Source organism: Mixophyes fleayi, chromosome 5 (assembly GCF_038048845.1).
Source record: "Mixophyes fleayi isolate aMixFle1 chromosome 5, aMixFle1.hap1, whole genome shotgun sequence".
Taxonomy (NCBI): domain Eukaryota; kingdom Metazoa; phylum Chordata; class Amphibia; order Anura; family Limnodynastidae; genus Mixophyes; species Mixophyes fleayi.
Window position 1 is genome coordinate 9,850,790 of NC_134406.1, and position 26,490 is coordinate 9,877,279.

Below are 26,490 nucleotides of genomic sequence, written 5' to 3' on the forward strand. Positions count from 1 at the left end.
GGTTAATTGGCTGCTAACAAATTGATTATAGTGTGTGTCTATGTGGGTGTTAGGGAATCTAGACTGTAAGTCCCAATGGGGCAGGGACTGATGTGAGTGAGTTCTTTGTACAGCGCTGCGGAATTAGTGGCGCTATATAAATAAATGGTGATGATGATATGCAAAATCAGTATTTGCTTTTAGGGGCTGAGATATTTAAATACAAATAGCTGCCAGCGTTAGTTGAAATATAATAAGATCTGCAACAAGGGTAGGTGCTAACATCGTCATGGAGAGGTAATAATAAGTACATTAATAAAATATATCATTCCACACTTATACAATGAAAATTAACTTTAATAAAACACCATATATAAAAACAGTTGAGGGGTTCTCTTGGGGTAAAAATAGTGATAAGTAATATATGACTATAATTTATTTATAAAACATATAAAATTAATAGTCGTATGCAGAGTGATAGCTTGAAAAAAGACCACATTTATTATAAATTGAGGTACAGTAGGTTCCCACCACTCAGAACAGTTCCTGTGCCCGATAGTGGAGATCTTGCATCTCGGTAGGTAAGCGGCAGTATGAACTACACGTTTACATTGTCTTCCACTTCTAGACTCAAAGGCTCAAGTTTGTGTCCCTGATTTCACTGCAAGTGTTGTACAATAATCAGTCTTATGACTAATTTTCATACGTGTGTTATTGCTCATTGTCAACAGGTTTCAACTTATATTGGAAGATATTTAAAGCTACTACAGCAGAATGATACTTTGTGACAATGACCCCATCGCTCGCTCTTAGGACTAGTACATACTACAGTGTTTTCAGACAATTATCGGGCCAATCACACAATAAACGACCATTCGGCCCGATATCACTCCAACGATGAACGATTATTGTTCCAAAGCTCATGGTATCCTTGATTTTTAAACCAAACTAAAAATCTTGTTCAACATCATCATCATCATCACCATTTATTTATATAGCACCACTAATTCCACAGCGCTGTACAGAGAACTCACTCACATCAGTCCCTGCCCCATTGGAGCTTACAGTCTAAATTCACTAACACACACACACACACACACACACACACACACACTCACACACACACAGAGAGGGCGAAACTAGAGTCAATTTGATAGTAGCCAATTAAACTACTAGTGTGTTTTTGGAGTGTGGGAGGAAACCGGAGCACCCGGAGGAAACCCACGCAAACACGGGGAGACCATACAAACTCGACACAGAAAAGACCATGGTCGGAAAATGAACTCATGACCCCAGTGCTGTGAGGCAGAAGTGCTAACCACTGAGCCACCATGCTACAACAATGGAACAATATCGTTCCAATCCTGCAGTGTGTATGCAGTCACGAGTGGCAGAGTTCATAGATCTCTATAGAGTGTGCAGAGTCACGATCTTTTCAGCCGATGGTTATGACAGATGAAGAGCACAGATCTGAAGGTAAATCTTGTAAAACGTGTTTAGTGTGTACACATGAATCGGCATCATGATTTTTTTTTTCTTACAGTCGGTAAAATTGTTAGCTATATCGCATCGGGAGAAGTTTCTGTAGTGTTTACCCAGCCTTAGGCAAATTAATCGTTCACAGAGCTGACAGCACGAGATAAGATTAGCAGCACAGTATCTCAGGCCTGAGCTAGGTATGAGAGGGTGGATAGTTAGAACTGGATGGCAGTTGGGGTTAAGGGACAGCCAGGAGAGGACTGTAGATGATACTGAGGGACACTGGAGAAGTATTATGTAGACGGGTGTATGCTCACGGTGATTGGAGAATAGTTGACAGGTCACCGGTAGCGACAAGGAGCGTTAATATCGAATCTGAGTGACCATATTTATTAGGATATCCGAGTGAGCAGAGATCCCGGGATTATGTGGTGGTCTTTAAAATAAGCAACAGATAAGTAGACAGGGTTAATACCTTCTGCAAGGTATCAATGTTATAAATGAAATACCATTGGACTGAGTGCAACATTATAAGTGCCACTTTCTTATTCTGATCATATACACGGAGACTACTTGTTTAATTGCGTGACATCCCCAGCGACCATATAGAGTTTTATTGTGGAAGTCCAATATAGACTATTATCGTTGGTGTATTACAGTTTGAGTGAAGAATATAATATTATAGGCTTGTAGACATATGTGCATTAAGCTGAATTGACATCCAGTACAATATTGTATTTATTGGAGATGGAATTTGTCTGCTACATTGACAGCACAGAGAAAGGGTGCACAAGACCTACACTGTGGCTTTAATTAACCTTTAATATAGTGAAGCCAGTATCAATGAAGACTACTAGGAAGGGAATATTATTATTATCAGTGACGACTAATACTATGCACCAAATCTAAATGCCGACCTGTCAATTTTAATCAGGAGTGTTAATCATAATTGTTGGCTTTCACCTTTTTAATTATGTTACCGCAGCAATTATTTCTGTGTGCACCAACTTATGGCCATCATCTAACTGTGGGGTATATATGATAGTTACAGATATAATTAGATAGTTTGAACCATACAGTGATAACGATACTTTGTATCACTGCATGTAATATTGTCTGGGACATCCAACTGCCAAGATCTTACATTCATGCATAGAAAAATTGTGATATAAGCGTTATAGAATAAGGTTTGATTTAATGTGTATAACTGTTGGATTCATGGTTTCCTTCAAACATTGTTAAACTGTATATTGAAATGTATCTTCATTGTATTAGAAGGTTCAGTAATTACTTAAGAGGCTTTGCAGCTAGATAGAAGACTATTTACTGAAGGAAAACATTTACCAGACTTATAGTCTATATATATATATATATATATATATATTGAAGTGGAGTGATCCAACACACTCTCTTCATTGGTTAATTACCAAAGGTTAGGCCAATGGTGTTACATTGCCACTGTGTACGAGACAGAAGTATGGTATGAAATACTTACCTTTAATTATTATTGAAACTAGTATAGATGTTAAGTGTTCTCTATATTTAATTCAGCCATCTTTTAGTATTGTGTTAGTGGATTGGTCTCTACAATAAGGTTGGGATTGTGTATAATATTTGGCTAGTTAGTCAATTGAAACTTTTTTAATTTATCCATTCATAGATCTTAAAGTTATGAAATGGTTTTATTTATTAGTTATCAATTGTTTAGCTAATTGAACCCTACAACAGGTCAATAAATATATATCTGATTGAAGTTCTACCATAGAACATTGTTTATGTGATAGATAAATGCGATAATTTTTGGAATGTTGGGGAAGGGGAACTATTCAGACTCAGGTGGAGGCACTGGATATAATACAATAGATAAAGTAACCTTAAGCTAACCGTACAACACTTACCATATCAAGGAGATGCTGCACTACAATTACAACCTAGAAAATACCTATATTCGAGCCCTGGGGGTTGTTCCATGCAGATATTTTTCTTAGGATGAAAACAGTGGCTGTGTGATGTTGCGGAGATCATGTGAGCATGAGGACCAATCAGAAGCCACAGTTGTGAGCATTGTGGCTTCTGATTGGCTCTCCTGGTCACACCCCCTCCATTGCCATTTTAATTTGGCTGAACCGTAATGTTCAGCCGCTTGGGTGGTAGTGCAGCTTTAATTTATATGCATGCAGCACTAGAGCCCCTTAGTTTTTACTGGTTTAAACAGGTTTGTGAACCCTTCTATACTTCCAATAGGGCATTTTGTTTTTTACCATCCAGGTGCATTTAATGTTATTTTGCAAATTTATATGCTCACAAATACCCATGTACTAAAAAATATTGAAACACCCACATGTGACACATGTAATAAAGACAGTTCTTATGACTCCACACTCTTGTGATTATTTAAGATATCAATGAGGTTGTAATGCACAGTATTTTAGAAGAAAATTAAATGTATAAATTAAAGTGTTGGTAGGCAGATTTTAAGTGATGTTTTTCTATGATGTTTATAGACAGGTCTCGGATCCCTCAAAATTACATGTAGATTTATTTTACAAAGGAAGTTCATAAAAGCCTAATATGAGGGTCCTTCTGTGTATGTGACATGAGGATGAACAGATCCATCTGCACCAATAAAAATTAATCACGGTGTTATATTTTTGCATACTACTAATCAATCAACCCTTACTGTCATGTGACTAATTAAAACTAGAGATGCTCACTGAACCCATGAAGTGGTTTTGGTTTTGGATCTGGATTAGCTTCGTGTTTTGGTTTTGGTTTTGGCAAAACCACCCTCGAGTGTTTTGGTTTTGTATTTTTTAGAAAAAATCCTAAAATATGCTAAAATTGCATATTTTTTGCTCTTCTTTTGTTCCTACATTATTATTAACCTCAATAACACTAATTTCAAGTCATTTGCAGTAAATTTTGACCATCTCACAGATCACAATACTATTTTCATACACTTTCGGACAAATATTGCAGCGACCTGGCTGGATGGTAAGCGACAGAGCAATGACACAAACACACGGCAGTTCCTAGCACATCTAGGAAACATTGGCACACAGCAGTGGCAGAAAAGAAAAATGCCTGTGCATCTTTAATTAAAACCAACTAAGATACAGACAGACTCTAGCCAGTAACAGAGCATTCATAGTCCACACATTTATTAAAAAATTAAGTAGAAATTCTGTCTGCAGCCATCCAGTAATCAGCAATGGATACCCTGCAGTGCTGATTAGCTTGTCTCATTTGCTAGACCAGCAGAATGCACAGAGTTGGAGTATCAGGGGGTCTCCCACATGTCATCCTGTGGTCTTACAAGTGGACATGAGGTTTTCCCTGTGGAAAATGTATCATCATTATAATATAACTGCAGCAAACCATCCCCTCCATCGTATCAGTATAGAGATATGGTGCAGTTAGATGGCAGGATGCACTGTTCCTTTGCTCAATGTTCCTATGCTCGATGTTCCTATGCTCGATGTTCCTATGCTTGATGTTCCTATGCTCGATCATGTGATCCATCTAAATACATTGTTACACATCTGTACAGATTCATATCAACTGTAGAATCATCAAAGACAGCCCAACACTGGCTGTCTATTGTAGATCATATTTTATGCATTTTGTTGTTCATCCTTTAACTACAGCTGTTTATTTTTAGATTTCTGGACAGTAGATCTCCCAATCTCTTCCAAGTAATTAATAAGTTCAATTAATATTCAGCTTCCTTATAGTAGTGGGATTTTTTTGTTTTGTTTTTTTAAACCCATTGCTCCATTTTTCAATGCATAGAGGAGCTATCGGGAAACTTTGACTTTTGCACGGGAGGTTGGCGCTAAACTACGAAACACAAAATATGTGGATGTTGCTTTTTTTTCTGCATGCACTTATGTTGTTACTCTCCAAGCGCATTTCGGGGGGCACGCACATCCACTTCAGTCTTTGGAACAGTCTCTGGAAAATCGATTTGCATCTAGTTTTGCAGGTTTGTGGATCCCTCTGAATATGTGCATCTGGAAAAGTCCAAGTTATCTTCCACTTTAGCACCACAACCTTCATCGTTTTCATTATTTTCAGACCAGTCTCTGTAACGTGCAGGAGTGTTAGAATGAAAATTTTCATGGGGGGCAAAAGGCCAAGGACTACTATAGGTCTTGAAGCCCCTTTTTCTCGCATTTGGTATCTCGTTTTACAATTGTAACAGTGACTGTAGATATACAAAGACTCCCAATCCTGTGTTAATTGTTGTCATTTTTTCAGGGGTAGGCCAAAAATGTATCCATACATTATTAAATAAATATTATTATTAATATTAACTACTGATTAGTACAATAGCTATTAGAAAGATAGATAAATTCAATTTGTTCATCTTAAAAATTACATTTTTCATCGTCATTAACCTAGTTCTTATTCAGATTTCATTAACAGCCTAATCTCATTTGATTGGGAGTATTTTGAAATATAGTCACTTTCCCACTGGTTATGGGATGTGCTATAAATTTAAATGGTTATATCTCATGTTTGTTACTGGACGCAACGCACGAAATTCAATTTAAAAGTAAAGTGAATTGTTGTTCATGATCAATACAGGTTATTTATTAAATATTTATGAACGGAAAACAGTTTGAGTTTTTTTAAATAAATAAATCAATCAATCTGTATTAAATCTATACTAAGGCAATCTATATTACAGAACATTTGGTAGTTATTCTAAGACAATCTATCATTTAAAAAAGTATCACAAGTTTAGAACAGATACCGTGACATCAGAAGGTAACATGAAGGCTTTTGTGTAGAAGTTTATGGGGGGGGGCAAAACATAGTCTTTGCCCGCCCAACAGAAATCATTGGGGGACGACAACTGCCCCCTCTGCCCCCCTGGTTCCTACACCCCTGAACATGTTTGTCTTTTATGTGTTTGGATGCAATAATAAAAATTGTATGGTTTTATGAGGGAGAATTAGGCTGTGTTCCCACCCCCAAATGTGCGTTCATCACTCTTTAATCTCATGTAAATATTCTCCTCCCACACACGTGGGTGCAAAATGTAGTTACCGTCCACAGATGCTGCCACCTTGATCCTCAAATGCAGCCACTTACCTGTAAAAAGTAATGATGTCACATCAGGGGCGGATCTAGACAAATGCTGTACCCGGGGCGATTTAGGGGGGGGGGGGATTTAGGCCCCGCCCCTTTCTAACATCTTAGGCTGCAGACGGCTGCACACTATGTGCAGGTCCGTCCAGCCGTGACAGGCAGGGACAGTGTGCTGCCCGGCTGCTCTGATTGTGTTTTAAACACAGTCGGAGCAGCCGGGCAGCACACTGTCCCTGCCTGTCACGGCTGGACGGACCTGCACATACTGTGCAGCCGTCGGCAGCAAGTGTCTGCCCCGATCGCCCCCCCCCCGAATCCACCACTGTGTCACATCACAAAACAGTGTTTACGTTACAAGGTCACATCTTAAAGTGCAAAGCCACAGCGCATACTTGTAAATTATTTTTGCTAAGAGTTAAAAATTGCTAAAGAGATTAAAGGAATAATCTTGTCTTTAAATCATCAAAAGTTTTAATAAAACCCATATTAGGATAAAGATCTATTTGAGTTTGAAAATAACATATGTCATGATATTTTCCACTTTACACCTAACAATAGTAATAAGAACCACTAATAATAAGAATGAAAAAAATAAACTGTTTTATATTGCATCAAAAAAAATCAATATGTCATATTGTCGCTGTATTTTTTTTGTTCCTGTGTTCAGGTGATGACCTGAAAATACCATGTCTGAAGTACAAGGGACCGTAGAGTTCTTAGTGGAACTTCATAAATTCTACAACGTGGACCTTTTCCAGAGAGGGTAAGTATCTGGGTGACTTGGGGGTGGTATTCTTAGTTTATCATTTATCAGAGCATGGTGCTACCTGTTATGCTGTGTCTTACACTAGAATATAAGTGTAATATTATTATGAGTCCAGGCATAAAAACAGACGGAAAGTGTATTAGGATTTTTTTTTACCTATTTATAAAAGATTATTAATTTATTTTAGACCCTGTGTCCCATTCAGGGCCAGTGTTACCATAAGGTGATTACCAAAAGCGCTTGCTGCCTTGGGGATTTAAATTAAACACACTCTGTTGACTGACAATGGAAAAGACAGGTTGCGTTTAATTGCTTAAATTAACTTGAGCGTACCCTGCGTGCTACTTACCATGTGCTTCTCCTTTGTGTCACAACACAGACAGGCCCACACTCCCAGCCTGTTACTGACTGTTAGGAGACGCATTTGGTACAAGTGGCGTTCTCACCCCACCTCTGCCTGTTGCTCCTCCCGCTCAACCAAACGTAAGAACTGTTTGGGGGGTAAGAATTAGTACTTGAAGGGGGCACCCTGAGGTGAAGAGACATCTAGGTTACCCAGTACCATTCCAATCAAAATCTGCCTTGAAATTGTATTGAAATCAATTGTTGAGGCAACAGATCTAATAGAGATTTCTAAAATTGTTTAAAAAGTAACATATACAATGATTTATTCCATATGTGGTACAGTATGCTCCTTATGTCTGCCTCCCCCATTTCATCATCATTTATTTATAGAGCGCCACTAATTCCGCAGCGCTGTACAGAGAACTCACTCACATCAGTCCCTGCCCCAATGGAGCTTACAGTCTAAATTCTATAACACACACACAGACTAGGGTCAATTTAATAGCAGCTAATATACCTACTAGTATGTTTTTGGAGTGGGGGAGGAAACCCACACAAACACGAGGAGAACATACAAACTCTACACAGATAAGACCATGGTCGGGATTCGAACTCATGACCCAATGCTGAGAGGCAAAAGTGCTAACCACTAGGCCATTTCCTCACCCTCTCCACCTATTTCCTTATGCCTATCTGTCTCTTCACCTCTATCCCCCCCCCTCACTAGTCCCTCTGTTCACAATCACCACCATGCCAATATAATAGGCAGAAGACATTGCATTTTCTGTGGCATGGTCCCCTATCCTAAAACAGGAGTTTGTGTTCTAGAATTGTGAAAAAATAATCTCAGATCGGCGAAAATGACAAAGTTAGTGTGATGTGGTGGAAGGTAAAGATTAAACCCTTGGTTGCCATACCAGGCTTTATAACCACTGTGGTATTTAGTTTGTCACACAGTGGCTTGACACTCCGTCCTGTGGGGATGGTTTGCTACAGGCTTAACTCATGTAGGTCTGCACCTTGTACAGGTCAAAGCTAAACAGGTTGGTTTGAAGTCTTCCGTTGCATCAGTGGGACATTGAAATAAATGCCGCCTGTTTCAACTTGCCTTCATAGTGGACTACCTGACCTTACATTATTTTATAGTAGGTGTATTGTTTAAAGATTAGTTCATTATCCATTGATTAATGAGGCCATGCATGGCAGTCCAGCCAGGTGGTATCAAGGGTAAGCAAAGCACTTTATTCCCAAAGGACTTGGGTCTCATCATCAGTAGTGTGTCTCAATATCAAGGCTAACTGCTGTATAGACTTTAACCCTCCAGATGAAAAATGAAAGACTGTAAACTAAAGCTTTATGCTGGGAAGGTGGAAAAACGTTTAAGAACTGTGTTGTGTTATTAAAAGTGACTTAGTTTATATATTACTGTATGTTTCTAGTGAGTAATATCATATCTTTCCTTTACTCTCTCCCCAGGTATTATCACATAAGAGCTACCTTAAAGATATCATCCAGGACACCTCACAAGTTGACGGTCTCACTCGTTGGGCAAAAAGGTAATGAGAAGATACCAAATGTGCAAGTAATTGAATGTTGACTTTGATGTTTGTTTTTTTATAACACGATGGAAGCGACACACACACTATATTCAGAATTGTACTTCATTAGTTTAACTTGCACCAAATTGATTAAACATATTCGCTGATTGGTTGCGATGGGCTGTGTTCAAAGTAATATGACCTATTTGTTTGACACATGAGTACATATGTATCCACTTGTTTGGTTTTGATGTAATAATAGTCTGCTTGTGTGGAAGAACCTGCACATAGAGGTGAGCTAAATTTTCAAAACTGTTTCATGAGCTATTGCTTTTTTCTAAATATAACCAAAATTTTGCATATTTCACTTCTTGGAATTTGGCTTCAAGTGTTCTCCATCCTGCTACACCACACAGTAGAATTAATGAATTAAACCTCACAACTACAGCACAGAAGTGCATTTTAATAATGGTGACACAAAAGCAGAAGTGTATCACCTGAACCTTGCACCTCCGTAAAACAGCCTCTTCTGCCACAAAACACGATATTGGCGAAACTTTCACTTATCTCTACCTTTATGATATCAAAGTCTGGCCACCTTGAATGTATCTGCAGAACCATGTCTTGGTTTTCATCTTTAGCAGATACCTTTCCCTTAGAGCTGAACAGGGTACTTGATTGACCCCAGGTCTTGTGCGCGCAGTAGTATAGAATTATTATTGGTAGATGTTGGCGCAGTAAATATGATAGACACAGGGCAATAACTACAATGAAACTGGCCGAGGTGTTGGGAAGTATATATGCACACTGTATAAATAGTCTAGGTACCTTCTCAGGGAAGGCTAAAAAAGAACCAAACATCTAGGCATAGGTCTTGTTAAGTGGTAACAATAGAGTTGTTTTGGTCCATCCAGGAGTCAGACAGTGGTTAGCTAGCAAAACAATGGTAAGGGTCAAAGCAAACTCATGACAAATAAACAGCACCAATGTCCAAAATCCAGGAATTGAGTACAATAAAATGATACTACAAAGTACACTGAACTTACTGCGGGCAAAGAAGCTTACATGGGTCTGTCAAAGAGTCACATAGGAGCCGAGCCTCTAGAGCCAGAATCATGCGCAAAGTGATCACAACACGATTGCTGATTCAAATTACCCTCTCGGAAATGTCTCTAGTAACCGAGCGGCCAGCAGGAAAGAGCAACACATTGCGGTGGCATGTGCCTGCATCCAACACTCCTAACACTACACCCCCTTGAGGAGGGGTCAGTTAACCACTTATATGGGTCTTCACTGAAAACTGCCTATGAAAGGTCTTTTGGCATGAATATCCTTAGAAGGCACCTAAAACACCTCAGGGACCCAGCCTTTCCAATAAACAAGATCGCTCGTTCCAACTACCTACACAACCGCTTGGAGCTCCCCTAACAGCAGAGTGGTCAGCGTGGGGGAGCAACACTTGGCTGTGATGCTCATCTGTGCCCACCGTTCCTGACAACCCATATGCAAATAAATTAATTAACCCAAGCTAGGTCTTCTCTTTCTATTGCTCCTCCTTCCTCTACATCAGTGCTGCAGTCACAAGTCTAGTTGCTAGGGAGAAAGCTTTTTCTCCACCAGAGGGCCATTCACCACACACCACAAAATACAAATACCCTCTTCAAACATCTTCTCACCAAGAGACTTTGAATTCCCTGCCATCTGGTGAATGGTGCTGTTGCAATGCTTTCAATATACAGGGTTTTCTAGTGGAAGAGAAAAGTTCCCCTAAGCTGTTAACAAACACACACCCAAACCACAAAACCAAAGTAGAGAGGTAAAGGGATCACTAAGAGATGACGATTGAAAATTTACCTAGTTATGGAAACTGCAGCTGTTAAAGGTGCAAAAATGTCCAAATGTTACTCTTGTAATAAGTGTTCCTAATGTCCTTTCAATATATCAGTAGTTAAATAAAGGCCACACTTTCCATAACTGCAATACATTTATGGAGCATCTGGAGAGGAGCCAGGAACTGATGGATTATTATCTACGTGCAAGCGTGAGGTTTAATCAGTTTATGCTTCACTTGAGCAATCAGCTCAACAAATACAAAAAAAATGCTTCTCTTGATTTGCTGCCTCTGAAATTAAATGAACTGAAAATTGACTCTGTGTTGGGCAGTATGACATTCAATAGCTGAAAATGTATTTGCTACTTATTTTGCTAAATCTCGGCAGGCTGGTAACAGCACTCTGTAACTCGTCACTTAACATCTAGCATTTTCATGATGGACTCTATTGTGGCTGACAAGACTGGGCTTCCCATGTTTTGACATTTTAGAGGAGCAGGAAACCCTCATTAGAATTATGATATGCATCTCATTGCAGACGGGGACTTGGCACTAGTTGGGTATTTTTAGCTGAAGAGGTCATCCCAGGGTAAGATGTGACCAGCTCACATCAGAGGTCATCCCAGGGTAAGATGTGACCAGCTCACATCAGAGGTCATCCCAGGGTAAGATGTGATCAGCTCACATCAGAGGTCATCCCAGGGTAAGATGTGATCAGCTCACAGAGGTCATCCCAGGATAAGATGTGATCAGCTCACAGAGGTCATCCCAGGATGAGAAGTGATCAGCTCACATCAGAGGTCATCCCAGGATGAGATGTGATCAGCTCACAGAGGTCATCCCAGGATGAGATGTGATCAGCTCACATCTCGCCGTACCCTTGAAAGATCAGGATCATCATTTCCTGTGAAAGTCAGACAGGAGATGAGCCACAGGCCACTCGAATTGGTAAAAGTGAACATAAGTTTTATTTCCCAGGTCTTCACAAAGCAAAGCATAGATCCAACAGCCTAATGCTGTTCATGGTCTGAATTAATATTAGCAGAGTCCCCCTATAACATGGGCGAGGGTCAAACACCCAGGACCAAAGAAAACAAAGCTTTCAGTGTAAGCTGTACTCATGAAGGATTCCACAGGTTCTCACAGGCCAGCATTGCTTGATGCTTCCCCAGGTGTGAGAGCAATGTTCATTTGGAAACACAGCCTTTCAATAAGAGCACACCTGCTTTCTGTCTCCTGGCAACCAACAATTCGAAACACAGACTATTCAATATAGAATGGAACCCAACCAACCTCAAATCACTCCAGCAAATAAGATCATTTAACCAGCTCTTTCAAGTATTATTATCTTTTATTTATAATGGGCCACAAGTGTTCTGCAGCTCCGTACATATGGATTAGAGCATACAACAATATAACATAAGTACAAAAGTGACAAAATGAAATAAATACAAATAAAACATTAACATGGTTACATTAAAACCTGTATAATTAAGTAAAAACACAAGGAGAGAAGTTCCTGCTCAGGAGAGCTCACATTCTAGAATAATCGCTAAGCAGGTGAACCACCGTGTGCTTCTATGCAGTGTGCTGTACAAATATAGGTATCTATACCTATATATAGAAGGGCATTAGCAGGCACTCTGTAATGACTAAAGCTGTATGATATTTACAGTTTATCCTGCAGTTTATGGTCAACCTTCTCCACTCTGCTGCAATTCAGTTAATCAAATTATTATAAAATATATTTCCAGTCCTGAGTTGGAGAAATATCTAAGTGATCTTGAATTTTATGGTGGATAAAATCGCTGTCCAGACCTTGATAACTGTAAAGAGATTCTAAGCCTTAAGTCAATTATTAAAGATTAGGCAAACTGAACTCTGAGACATCTTGTAAGAATTAGTTAACTTCTAAACTGCATCGAGTCAGAGATACCCTAGAGTCATATGTATATTCTTTTAATTAAGTACCGGAGAGCTGGTTCATTAAACATTCAAGTCATTCTGCATGTGTGACATCAATTTGGAGAAAGCTATGTGAGTGAATATGCCAATCTGTGAACTTGGTGCATAAGTATCCATGCAAAAAGGAAATACAAAATTCTGTAAATATAATATTCTCTACAACAGCACATAGTATAAATGTGTGTAGCTTGCAGATGGAGAACAACCAAAGTTTAATATTACATTTTAAGGAAAGCCTCAGATGATGTATTTTTGTGTTTGTTTTTAATTCTTTATTTGTCGCTTACTGTAGACAAGTGAATTCTGTCCTGGCAATGACAGGATAGTCTAGCAAGACTTGCCTGGGTGAGGCCTCCATACCTAGTATATTTTAAAAATGTTGCTCCTGGACAAGAAGAATAAGATTGATGTCCTAGGACAAAGTATATTGCCCGCCACAAGTGGTCTTCATTACCAGAAGGACTATAGGAATGATCTGTCAGGTTCGAACACAGGGCTTCTGCCTCTGTGGACTGCTGCTCTGCTGACTGAGCTATTCTGGCTGCTGGACAGTTCCTTGCCTTTATTCAGGGTTCTAGATCAGTTCCAATGATCTCTTGATTCTCCAGCATGCCTTAGCTCCACCCCTTGACTTCCTATAAAAGCCTGGCCAGTTCCTGTCTCCAGTGCTTGAATATTGTGCTCTGTAGGTGTGATCTAGCTTCTGCTCCTGTTGCTGTTCCTGTCTAGCAGCATCTACTACACGTGTACCGACCGCAGCTTGCCCTCCACTTCGCTTCTGCTTCAACCTTTTGGACCTCTACGCCTCTCTGTGTACCGAACCCGGCTTGTTTCCATCTCATCTCCTGTTAGCCAGCCTTCCTCCCTGCCAATGGGCTCCTATCTAGTCTCCGGACCGTGACATGATCCTTCAAGACTACTGTAGAGATACTTTATCAATCAGTTATTAGGAATAGAGATTATCTTGACTTAATTGGTAGTTTAGGAGAGGTGGAAAGTTGGCACATCATACGTCTTCATCATCCTCTTCCCTCGTTACCTCAATGATGCAGGGAACTTCTTGGCATCTAGTGGAAGCATAAGGGGAGACCCTATATAATATATTTATTTTAGGGGTGATGTGGGTATACCCCATCTTTCAGTGATGATCAGTACTTGAGTGCAGAAGGACTTTCCCTTTCGAGTTTTTATGTGCTTCCCTCTAGACTAACATTCGGGCAATAAGCATGGTGGACTTCTGATTTCAGGTTCTTTAGACTAGGATCAGAACACCTGTTGTATTCATTCTTCATCTTCTGCATGTCCATGCTTAACTAGATTTGAAGTGAGCATGAATTCAACAACCTGTAGCCAATCATATCATTGAGATTTTCAGACAAGCACAGGTTATTCCAGGTGATGAGTGTGCTGATCATGTGGGTGGTAGTGACCTGTCCACTCGCGTGATTTCGCCGATATGGACATAATTTTTGGTGCTCATGCTTAATAATAAAATGTGTATCTTGCGCAAAAAACAACAACAGGTGTGCGTCCAATTCTAAATGAGCACCATAATCTAGCTTCTATACATACTAAAACACATTTATATGTAAATATAATAATTCTAACTTGAAACATTTTTTATTTAGCTGGTTAAAATATTGTGAGAAGTCATAGTGGTCAAAGGAGAATGAGCAATAGTAATAAACAGACAGAATTCACAAACCAGACAAACAAAATATATTTCAAATATTAAAAAATTACATCTTATTGATATGATGTATTTGTTTAAAATTCTTTTATCTATGAATATATTTTTCACAAAACAATTTATCCATCATACATAATTATTAAATAATATATATAATTACATGTGGCTTTGCTATAAACGCACAACCAATGGTGTGACTAGGTATGCTTTTCAAAAAGTCAATGGTAAAATGCGCCAGAGTCAGGGGATTGGTCAAGCCACTTGTCACAGTGCTAGTATCTCCAAGGAGAGAACCACTTGGCTGGAGTAGCTACCAGAGACACATCACGACCGGCCAAACCACTTAGTACAGAGAGGATGGCAGTGAGGAGCGAAGCCAAGGTTAATGGGATGGAGAATGTACAATTATGAGCGATGAAGCTGAAGGCGATGAACAGGCAAAAAAAAACACTCGAGAGAAACTAAATTCCAACTTTGTTCGTGCAAACTTGGTAGGAGTTGAGGACCTTATAAAGGTTATATTTAGGTGAAGTCTCTTAGTCACATGCATACAAATGTTCAAAAATGTGTCAAAATGGTCCTCAAATCAGTTCACTGAACTGGTTTTAAAAGTTAAAAAAATTGTAATAAATTCTTTGTTTTCAAGGCAGCTGGACCGATTTCAGGCTTGTTTAAGCTTAATAGTTATTATATATGGTAATAACTAAACAATAAAATATAGCAATTTAAGCTCAGACAACACTTTATAGTTTATTTTTATGTCTGAACTTTGAAACCCAGACGTGGCAGCCAACTTAGAGCAAACAAGCAATTCTACCATAAACAAGCTTGAGGCCCTCAAACCCAATACATTCAAAAGAATTTTGAACCATTTCAAATTATTCGAGCACTTCTAGTGAGTAACATCACCAGCTGTTTTCTGGTTCAGGGATTAGAAATGTGTATTTCAATGGCATTATTTTGTTTTGATTCCAGAGGTTTAGATAGGACTGTACAAAGAGGATCCAAACCAGATTCAGGTCCAAACATCACAGACCCAGGATAACTGGGATTCTGAGGAGGAACAAGAGCTGCATATCATTTATCTACTACTTCCTCAGTGATGTCACGAGTTCCTAGTCAACTAGCAGCATTCTCATTGGTTCAGCCCATAAAATGTTTGCCTCCACCGTGCATATGATACTGCTCTGTGCAGCGGATACTTAGGGAAACTTCTTCTGTGCGCTATCCAAGGTCTATGAAGACGAATAACTCTGTTTGGGTTATATAATGACCTTAGTGAAAAGTATAGAAAAATAATCGTATTTAGTAAAAGTCTCAGAGTAAATTGTATAGAAACCAATACATTAGTGTTGTATGCAGAAGGAAAAACACATTAAAATAATGTTAACCCCCTTTTGCCTTACAGATGACGCTGGAGAATATTCGCCATGTGTGTATGATAACATTGTGTACAGTCGCATATTCCAGATACTGTACAGAAATGAAGACATTGATATCAATGATGTTATGCTGTACAAGGTGCACCTATTTCTGGATGGAGAAAGGGTTCGTATTTGGTGGAACTTTATTATCTTTAAGGTTTCTTACAGTCAAAATGCCGTCCGCACCCAAATCTATGTCACCGGTCAATATTAAAAACCATTGCAAGTATTCTGGCTCACTTCCATTTTTATATATTACGTATTTAAAGATGCTACATGTTCATAAATTATATTGTAAATCATTTTTTATTTAATTTGCACTAATTATTCCAAAAACTCGGTAAATAGAAAAAAAAAAATTAATGTGAATTTTAGAGCTTTCTGTCACTATACATTAGAAAATCTTAAATCTATGAGCTCTTCTGTTATTTGTTTTAGGTAGAAGATGCTCTGAGTGAAGTAGACTTCCAGCTGAAGTTAGATCTGCACTTTACAGACAGTGAACTACAGTAAGTATTGTCACTTATAGGCTGGCCCGGTGGCAAATATCAATGTCCATTCCGGTTGGCATTGGGCAAATTACTTTTCTACTGTGTGCTCGGCAGGGCAGGGCTGGCAGATTTTAGCCTGGGGGGCAAGACTGGACTAAGTAGCCTATTTTAAAGGGAAAAAAAATGTAGGTGGCCCAGTGACCCAGCCCAAGGTAATCCATTATGGGACCAGCCCAGGGGCAAATGCCCCCCCTGCCCTCTAGCCCAGCCAGCCCCTGGTGCTCAGGTACCAATAATTACCTGTTTTTAGGTTATCAGACCCTCTTTAAATCTTACCTACTTACTCTCCTGTGAATGACCGGTAGACTGGTGAATTTCATGGAGTCTTCCCAACAGAGTAGGCCATCCTCCCTGACCTTGACCTTGGCTCTGCTCCACTTTCCTGTGAGTCGGGTCTCGATAACGCAATTTGATGCAAATCGTGTCATCATGACCCAACGCTGTGTGATGACAATGACCCTGCCCCCCCCCCCCCCCACACACACACACACACAAACACACACTTGTCCCTTGGGAAAGTAAGTAAGTATGCTTTAAAAAGAAGTATTTTATTGTTACGTCAGCAATAGTATCCAAATTTAATCTGAGTTTCCAGTTTCATGCTAGCCCCAGGCTCCACACGCTCAGCCGTCAGGGTGATAAAACAATGGTAAATCAAGGTGAAAAGTAATTTTGCACAATGATTAGAAAAAATTACTCTTTCCACCGTAATAACTATTATGATGATTGATAGAGCCTGAAAGATTAAAAGACATACCGTTTTACCAAATGATAATAATTTCTCTGTTTTATTGTTATTGTACATCTTTATATAAAGCTAATGATAGTTTTCCACACGCTTTACGTAAGCTCTTCGCTGTTGATCATATGTAAAACGTTTCATCACCTACAGAGGTGCCACAGTATCGAGAGAAATTTATCACCAATGTGCGCTCAATAACTTCACAGATTTTAATAATTTATTTGGGAGTGTTCGCCTACACAGCCTTCTTAAAATAAAACAAATTTGGTTGTGAATATGACGCTCTATGCCTGTGAATGCCCAACAGCATGAACAATATATGAATTGAATCATGTGAAGAAATTTAGATTTCACAAATGAATCATTCACAACTACCTTTGTGGCTAATTGAATTTCCCCCTTAGAGTTAGTCAAATTAGTCCTCACAATTTTTTATTATTTTGTTATGTGATTTTCCAGGACATCCAGAAGTTAGTTAGCTTCCCATTTGCTAAGTTGCGCGTTAAGCATGCTCTTCACTTAAGGAAAAATATTTTAAGAGTGAATGTAGCACTTGACTGGCTCAACCCAATCAGATACCTCATTTACTTCCACAACTTCTGTCTTTAGCTGTTTGAATTGCCCAGACTCTCTAATCCTCTCAGCATTGAGCCATACATTACTTGGTAAAGAGTAGGAACCAGCATTAATTATAAGGCAACTCTTGGGGGCCCCAGTGGAGGAACTCCCACCTAACTGCTACACCGAGAAACAGCACAGCTTGTAAGGATGTCATCCTAAATTGGACAGCTCCTTAAAGTAGATGACTTTATTTGGGATAACTTTGGCTCCATCTGTGTATGTTATACCCCATAATATAATTGTTATTTTCCAGGGTGCATTTATAATGATTTCAGTGATATGAAGAGAATGTTGAGGAGCCATGCAATTTAAATCTAAAGCAGATATGTTAACTTTGTCTTTTAGGTAGGCACATTTTGCCCTCTTCCTCTTACCTGTGGTGCTTTGAGTTTCAATTCAATGTGGCACCAACTTTTTAAACTGTTCTAGGTCTATCATATACTATGATAAGCCTTGTTTGGTGCAACCCTTGTTTTATGCATCATGCAAAGGTTCTGTGGTCTGTACCCTGTGGTCTGCACTCTGTGGTCTGTACTCTGTGGTCTGTACTCTGTGGTCTGTACTCTGTGGTCTGCACTCTGTGGTCTGTACTCTGTGGTCTGCACTCTGTGGTCTGTACTCTGTGGTCTGTACTCTGTGGTCTGCACTCTGCGGTCTGTACTCTGTCTATAATCTGTGTCCAACAGACTCTGATTGTAGATTAAATATGTGCTCCCCGCTATTTTTCCTCCATATCACTATAAAATGACTGTGAGCAGAGAGAGAACTTTTATAGTAAACAACTACACCTGTTTTACGGGTGCATGGTTAGCTTTATACTTGGTATTCCCATTTACTGGAGGTGGGACGATAAGCTGCAGACTGTAGATAGTGCTGTTTACTCTGCTGTAAAAACAAAATTTATAGGAACTATTTGAAGTAGTAGAATTATATATAGGTAATGTGGTGGTACAGTCATCATCTCACTTGAGAAATAACAATGATGCAAGGCACGCTGGCAGCCTCACAGTCCATACATAACATGACTGTCACCATGACAATGCGATTGTGACACATGGGGCTTCGAGCCTTCGGGAGCAGCGTGAATGAATGTTGGCAGTGTGTTTGAATTCTTTCGGGTCCCAAAAGATGACAGTTATAGTAATAGCCACGTGGCTCTGTCATAGTTTTCCCAACATGACTGGCCCCCCAACATGTGTGTATCCACCCCCTTATAGGTGGCCCTGGCTTGGTACACTATGCATTTTTTCCATTTCTTATGAGAAGTTTTAAAACCGGCATTGAAGGTCCTAGAATTAGACTCTATTAGACAGTAGACTGATACTAAATGTTAAGCGGCCATCAAACCAAGGAAGCGTTGTTTCTTCTAGCACCGGATAATGTGTATGTCAAGTCCCGCCGATAGAATGCAAGAATCACTGTAACTAGGAAACAACAACATCAGTGCGTGCTAACACGTGTAAACATTTCTTTCAGACTCAAAGACATTTCAGCAGTCCCCTTGATAAGCAGCCGCACTTTGGGTCTTCATTTTCACCCAAGAAGAGGTTTGCACCATCATGTTCCTGTCATGTTCGACTATTTCCACTTGTCGGTGATCTCTGTAACCGTGCATGCTTCACTGATAGCCTTACATCAGCCACTTACAAGGTAAGACGTACAGACACAACATCTGCCTGCCTCTCTGTTGTTTGCTTAGGATTGTAGCACAAACGAGAAAGCAATTAGTTGTTCTACAAAGCCGTCTGCATTGCAAATAAGTTACAGTTCAATATTCTCTTTGTCTGACCTCCTTCTGCATCAGTGATCATTCTATCCCCTGCGGCATTAACGAATATTGAGAAAAAGGAAAAGCTAAATAAAATGATGTAGCTTCAATTTACAATCCATTATCAGATGAGCTTAATTTATTGACCTATACATGTTCTTCTGCTAATTTTACTAAATACATGGGGTCATTTTATGAAGTGAAAAATTTGGCCCCACAACACTTTAACAGAGGCGCTCATCCATATTTTGGTTTGGAAACTTCCCCCCTAAAATCACTCTTTGCCTACAGATGGGACACGTTTTGTTGGTAAAAATGTCAAAATCCGTTGACTTCCAAAGAGCAGTGAATGTGCCGCATTCACACTACAATAATCTCACCCACTTCATTGTATATCTAGCATGGGTGAGTGAAGCGTAACCTGTACAAATCCCACGCTGTGTGACAAGCGGTCAGTTAAATGTGCTCTATCTGTACTTTTGTGAATTGTGGAACCTGGTGGAAATGCTCAGGATGAAAAAATTAAAATCCTGACCTCAAAGTCCTACTAACACTTCAGTGCTCCCTTCGTTATTCTCAATGTTTACATTTTTTTCCCCTAATACACTGGTACGATGAGTCTAATTTATGCCTTAATTTAATTTAATAATGGGAGGGAGGGGACAAAAGTACACGTAGAACAAAATTGACAGCATGGACTGATTTCCACCACTATAAGTCCTAATCTCCCCCACTTCCAAGGATGCATAGAAATCAAGTCTTTCTAAATGTTCATCTATCCAAACTAAGGGCTAGATTTACTAAGCTGCGGGTTTGAAAAAGTGGGGATGTTGCCTATAGCAACCAATCAGATTCTAGCTGTCATTTTGTAGAAGGTACTAAATAAATGAAAGCTAGAATCTGATTGGTTGCTATAGGCAACATCCCCACTTTTTCAAACCCGCAGCTTAGTAAATCTAGCCCTAAGTCTTTTTTTTTTTTTGAATGTTGACTACAAACTAGTTGATAAAATCCACCCATCTGCAACGATCAGTAGATACCACCTCCAGCAGACTCTGCCGTCTTGACATGCAGATCCATGCACTTCACATAAAAAGTAGTGCACTCGCACAAACGGCGCGCGGTGCATTTAAATCCATCACTTTGACACTTCTGTAAATGAATTGCACTGTATGGTGACATAAATACGTCTAAAAAGCATGTTAGCAAAGAAAAAGCAATTGTTTTAATAATTGCTGCAGGAGATCGTGTACACGAAAATACACAAAGGTGGAAATCCATTGCACAATAAACTATATATCATAATATATTAAATATCTGGTAGAAAAAATGGATAAGTTTAATATCGGCGCTAACCTTTTACACATATATATCTGTCCAAAGTATATCAAATCTTATTCATATAGCACATATAACGTCCAAAAGTTCCAAATTATTCTGAATCTCAGTCTTATAAGCATCTTGCTCCTAACGAAACAGTTCACAATCGCAGTTATTCTTCTGATTATTTGCAGGATATTTATTGACCTATTCAGCGAATGTTATGGCATCAAAATATATCACAGCTTATAATATCCATTGTTTAAAACATATATAATCTTGGGATAATTTGGTGAAATCCCACAGGATAAGGTCATTGGCTGCAGATTTGTGTGCACGGTTAACAGCTACATTTCGTATATTGATTATATTATATATCTGCTTTATATGTTTATTTTATACAGCAAATGTAAATATAATTTAATAAGTCACTGCTGTGGATTTCTTGTTACAGTTCTGACAATAAACTCAAGACTAGAGTAGAGCAATGACCTACAATGTATGCTGGAGTACATTTTTTTTCTAAAGGCAAATCTTTGCCCACCTAAGTTTAATGTCTGCCTGTCGACTGCGCACAGTGGCTCCAGCCGTTTTATGGGCTCATGAATGAAAACGCAGCCTATCAATTCGCAAGGAACCAGTGTATCTTGTACATTATGCTGGCAGTTGGCCTGAGAACGATTCAGATTCCCAATTATAATGTGATTGACACTGATTGGGTCATTATCGGGCATGTTGGTACATGACCGCCCTCAGCTTAGGTGTGCAGATATCTTCCTGACAGGCCCATGCCGACAGTGACACAGCCATGCAACCTCAGGGGCCAAACAGCCGGATCCTGTCCAATTCGACTAAGGACTGGGAAATGTTGGGATCGATTGACGAAGGCCAATTAAAAAAAAACCCCCAAAATCCCTGAATTTGAAATGAAAAAAATCAAGTCTTTACTTCCCACTATATAATGCCGCACAAGGCATGTGCTTTGGTTGCCTATCTTCTAAAGGTAGCCTTGCCCGTTGCCCTGTGTTTACAACGAGCGGCAGGACCGGTCAGCTTTAATGAGCTTCTAGTCTGGATTTTCATGAGTATTAACAATAATGGCTGCCTCCACTGTGTGTATGTGACAGGGGCTAATGTATTGCATTTGAAACAAATAATTGAAGATTACCACTATGCCTGCAAAATGCAGCATTGTGCCAGAGCTCAGCGGTATAGATTCAGTCCCTTGGATTTGCTGATAGAGACCATAGCAAACTTTATTTTATAGCTGCCAATTATTAACAAACTCTTACGTCTATTGACGGTGAGAAAAATCTACCTTTAGTGGGAGATTAATCATTGGCAACAACTCCTCCTCCTATCTTTCATTTTCTATTATGTTATGCTAGACATTGACTTTAGGTATGTGAAATATTATAATATTGTAAAACTTTTTCTGACATAAAATGTGGGTATTTCAATTGACCTTCTATAAAGAATGCAGGGTATAAAGAATCCTGATATAGCCATTCTCATGGGTTTAGTACCTATTAACGATGCTGACTACCCCAACATGGCCTACGATGACATGAGGATTCCAAAGAAGTACTACCCTTACCTGAAAAAAAAAACAACTTACCATGATTCGGATGACTTCATGTGACGACCCAATGTCTTGCCGACTGTGTAAAATGACATCATGTGAAAACACGACTCTTAAAGTGGCGATGGACGGACCCAGCTGCCATTGATCTAATGTAAGTCATTTTGCACAGTCGGCGAGACATCAGGGGGTAAATGTATCAAGCTGAGAGTTTTCCAGTGGGTTTGAAATGTGGAGATGTTGCCCATAGCAACCAATCAGATTCTAGCTGTCATTTTATAGAATGTACTGAATAAATGATAGCTAGAATCTTATTGGTTTACCCCCAGGTCTTCATATAAAGTTAACTGGATCATGGTAAGTCATTTTCTTTTCAGGTCGGGGTAGTACTTCTTCGGAATCCTCATGTCGTCGTATTCCATGTCAGGGTAGTCAGTAGCGTTAAACTGACTACCACCGATCCTCATTCTCTTTCCAACACTCCTCCCTGAAAATTTCATATGTTACAGCCTCTAGTATATCTCTAAAACCTTATCACAGTCTCTGACCTTTCGCTCCAACACTGGTATCAGGCCATATATTTCCAGCTCACCAAGGACCCTGTTGTGTGTCCACCAAGTCCGCACCACTCAAGAAAACTTCTGAGGAACTTACCTTTCTCCTGGTTGGTGACTGTAGACCGGGATAGCTATGCCCTGAATCTGCTCTGGCCCCGATCTGCATGTCACCTATGGTCCAGGGTGAACACACTGGAGAAACTGAGCTCAATGACTGGCCACCAAAGAGTAGGCTTTCATGTATTATTATTATTATTATTATTATTATTATTGTAGATTTTTAAGGTGCCACAGCGTTCCGCAGCACCGTACAGTAGGGAAAACCTACATACATAAAATACAACAAGAACATACAGGATAGACAAAATAAATACAGACACGAAAACATATGTATCTGTGCAGGAGTTCCCTCCGGTTCTTGACTGGCCAATAATCTTTTTTCAGCAATTACAAATGCAAGAAGCTACTAACTAATGTTCTGTCCGTAGTACTCACCATGAACTGACCAACTGACCAACAGACGTGACTTATTCCTTGTGACAAAATCAAGATCACAGGGACCTGACCTGTGAAACCTTTCCAAGATGCGCATGTTAGGTCAACTACTATCAGTACATAGAGACCCAGGTAGTAGTTTGGCATGCCGTATGTGCCATGGCCAGTAATGAGCAGCATTGTTCATTTCATTTTTGGATGAAGTGATTGGCACTTGATGAAACAAACTCTATCTTAGCAATTAAATTCTGCCCATCCACTCCACATTATCCGCCTCTAATCTTAATAACCACTTGCTCTGCCTGGTTCTGCCGATAAGAAAGCAAAGAAAAAAAAAGCAAGATTTAAAAAACAAACATATTGACATGCTTGGCAGAGTGCCCTCCTGATGCCTTAAACATGGACCTATGTACGTACCCCTTCTGGTCCCAACATATAGAAATCAGCAGAAGTAGAATATGTTAAGTTGTCCATATGTGCACCAATTTGTATGGAACCAAAATGACTGGTTATCTCAATCAAACATCAACAACAAAAATCAAAATACAGTATGTCATAAAAGTATAATATAAACTATGTTGTGTAGTCTATGTTGTCTATAATGTTTTAATACATAAAATCTATTTACATTGATTTTCAAAAAATATTTTCTTATTGTTACCCAGTTTTACTCATCCGGTGAGAGGTTCCTGGTTAGGAAAAAGTAACCAAGAATTGGGGACAGAGCAGCCAATCGTTTCACTGGAGAATTTGGTGTTTGGGGCAACTTACTGTAAGCCAGCCTCCTCAGAGGTGAGACATGGTGGACATACTGCTTGTGTTTGCTTTTTATATGAAAAAAATAGATAAACTAAGGATTCCATGATCAAAACTGTATTTATGGGAGAACCTATGGAAGAGACACCATAAAGACAACTAATCTTTCATTCTATCCAACTGAAAAGCCTCAAAGTAAAGACACAATGTAGCTGGTTAACTAATGGTGTACAAGTATAAAGATGCGTAATTAATTAGAGATGCATTTTGATTGGTCCAGGACACGTTTACTGTTGAAAGCAAGTGTCTGATTGGTAGGTGTGTATGATCCAGTGTCGCACCAGGTTAGCCTTAGTCGTGATGGTCGGGATGGTCTTGGTTGCAATGGGTAAACAACAGGGCAATCTAAGAATTTAGGGCCATGTCCAAGGCATATTTTGGCCAAGGGCACTGATATTAAATAAGGAAAAGATGGTAAAAGATTAGTGGGTATTTGTATCAAGCTGCAAGTTTCCGGCGGGTGTGAAAAGTGGAGATGTTGCCTATAGCAACCAATCAGATTCTAGTCATCATTTATTTAGTACATTCTACAAACCGATAGCTAGAATCTGATTGGTTGCTACAGGCAACATCTCCACTTTTCAAACTTGCAGGAAACTCACAGTTTGATACATTTACCACTAGAAAATAAACGCGAAGCTATAATTCTATGGTAATCATTCCCCCATATAAATCCTTTGTTGGATAGTGACGTTATACATATATCTTGGAGGCCTACTGAGCAAGTACTGTGGCTACCTGAGGACCATTGCTGTGAAAAGCGATTATTTAAGATGCTATCGCATTATAACAATGTGTGTAATGAGCTTACACAATGGTTAATGTATCCTGTTCTGTTAGTTATTCAGCCATGCTTCAATATTATACATCAATTACCCGCTTCACCGGAGATTAAATCTACAGTGCCATCACTTTATACCAGTTACCATAACATGTTCTGACCTATTTCATGCTGTGTCTAATTAATGTATCCTGAGATGAATTTGAAGGCAGAGCTGAACTTAATATTTGAACATTGTTGCACATGTTGCTGTATTTACACCGTGCGCAGCAGTAATTGTATCGTCTGTGTGAGAGTTAAACGAGGTGGACAGTATTGGTATTATCTGCCCTAAATGTGCCACCTATCATCTCTCTAGGGGCCTTCCACATTGCTCTGTGCCCTGCATGGACTACGACAGGTCTGCTATCTGCTATAGAAATAGATACCGCCAAATTGTAAATTACACGATCAGCAGCTACAAATCTAGTTTTTTTTATGAAACAGAAAAAAAACACTCTCTCTGGTGAAAATGCCGGGTCTCAGTTTAATAAGGATCTCAGGATGGCGATCACAGAATATTATGCATCCTACCTATCACATGGGAATTATCGTAAAGAAAAAAAAATATTTAAATATTTTCTTTCTCCGCTTATCGCTTACTTTTTCTTTCTTCCTTTATTTTTTCTTTCTCTTTTCCTTCTTTCTCCTGTTTCTTTCTTTCTTTCTTTCTCTTTCTCTCTTTTCTTTTCTATCTTTCTCTTTCTCTTTTCTATCTTTCTCATTCTTTCTTTTTTCTTTCTCTTTCTCTTTTTGTTCTCTTTCTTTCTGTTTTCTTTCTCTTACTTCTCTGTCTCATTCTTTTCTTTCTTTCTCTTTCTTTATTTTTTCTTTTTCTTTTTCTCTCTTCTCTCTTATCCTTTTTTTCTTATTTTCTTTCTTTCTCTCTCTCTCTCTTCCTCTTGTTCTCTCTCTCTCATTCTCTCTCACCCTTTCTCGCTCCATCTCTCGTTCTCTCTCTCTCTCGTTCTCTCTCTCTCTCGTTCTCTCTCTCTCTCTTTCTCTCGTTCTCTCTCTCTATATATCTCTCTCTCGTTCTCTCTCTCTCTCTTTCTCTCACTCTCGTTCTCTCTCTCTAGCTATCTCTTTTTCTCTCTATCTCTC

General features: G+C 39.2%; 1 protein-coding gene across 1 annotated transcript in view; it reads left to right on the top strand.

Moving 5' to 3' along the window:
• Window positions 1-26,490, top strand: part of FAM135B (family with sequence similarity 135 member B) — a 146,369-nt gene that overhangs the window by 57,857 nt on the left and 62,022 nt on the right. Inside the window, exons 2-7 of the mRNA XM_075211682.1 lie at window positions 7,223-7,318; window positions 9,143-9,222; window positions 16,099-16,238; window positions 16,553-16,623; window positions 19,505-19,678; window positions 24,416-24,542. Of these exons, the coding sequence (XP_075067783.1) occupies window positions 7,242-7,318; window positions 9,143-9,222; window positions 16,099-16,238; window positions 16,553-16,623; window positions 19,505-19,678; window positions 24,416-24,542 (669 nt within the window). The 5' untranslated portion in view covers window positions 7,223-7,241. The remainder of the gene's footprint in view (window positions 1-7,222; window positions 7,319-9,142; window positions 9,223-16,098; window positions 16,239-16,552; window positions 16,624-19,504; window positions 19,679-24,415; window positions 24,543-26,490) is intronic.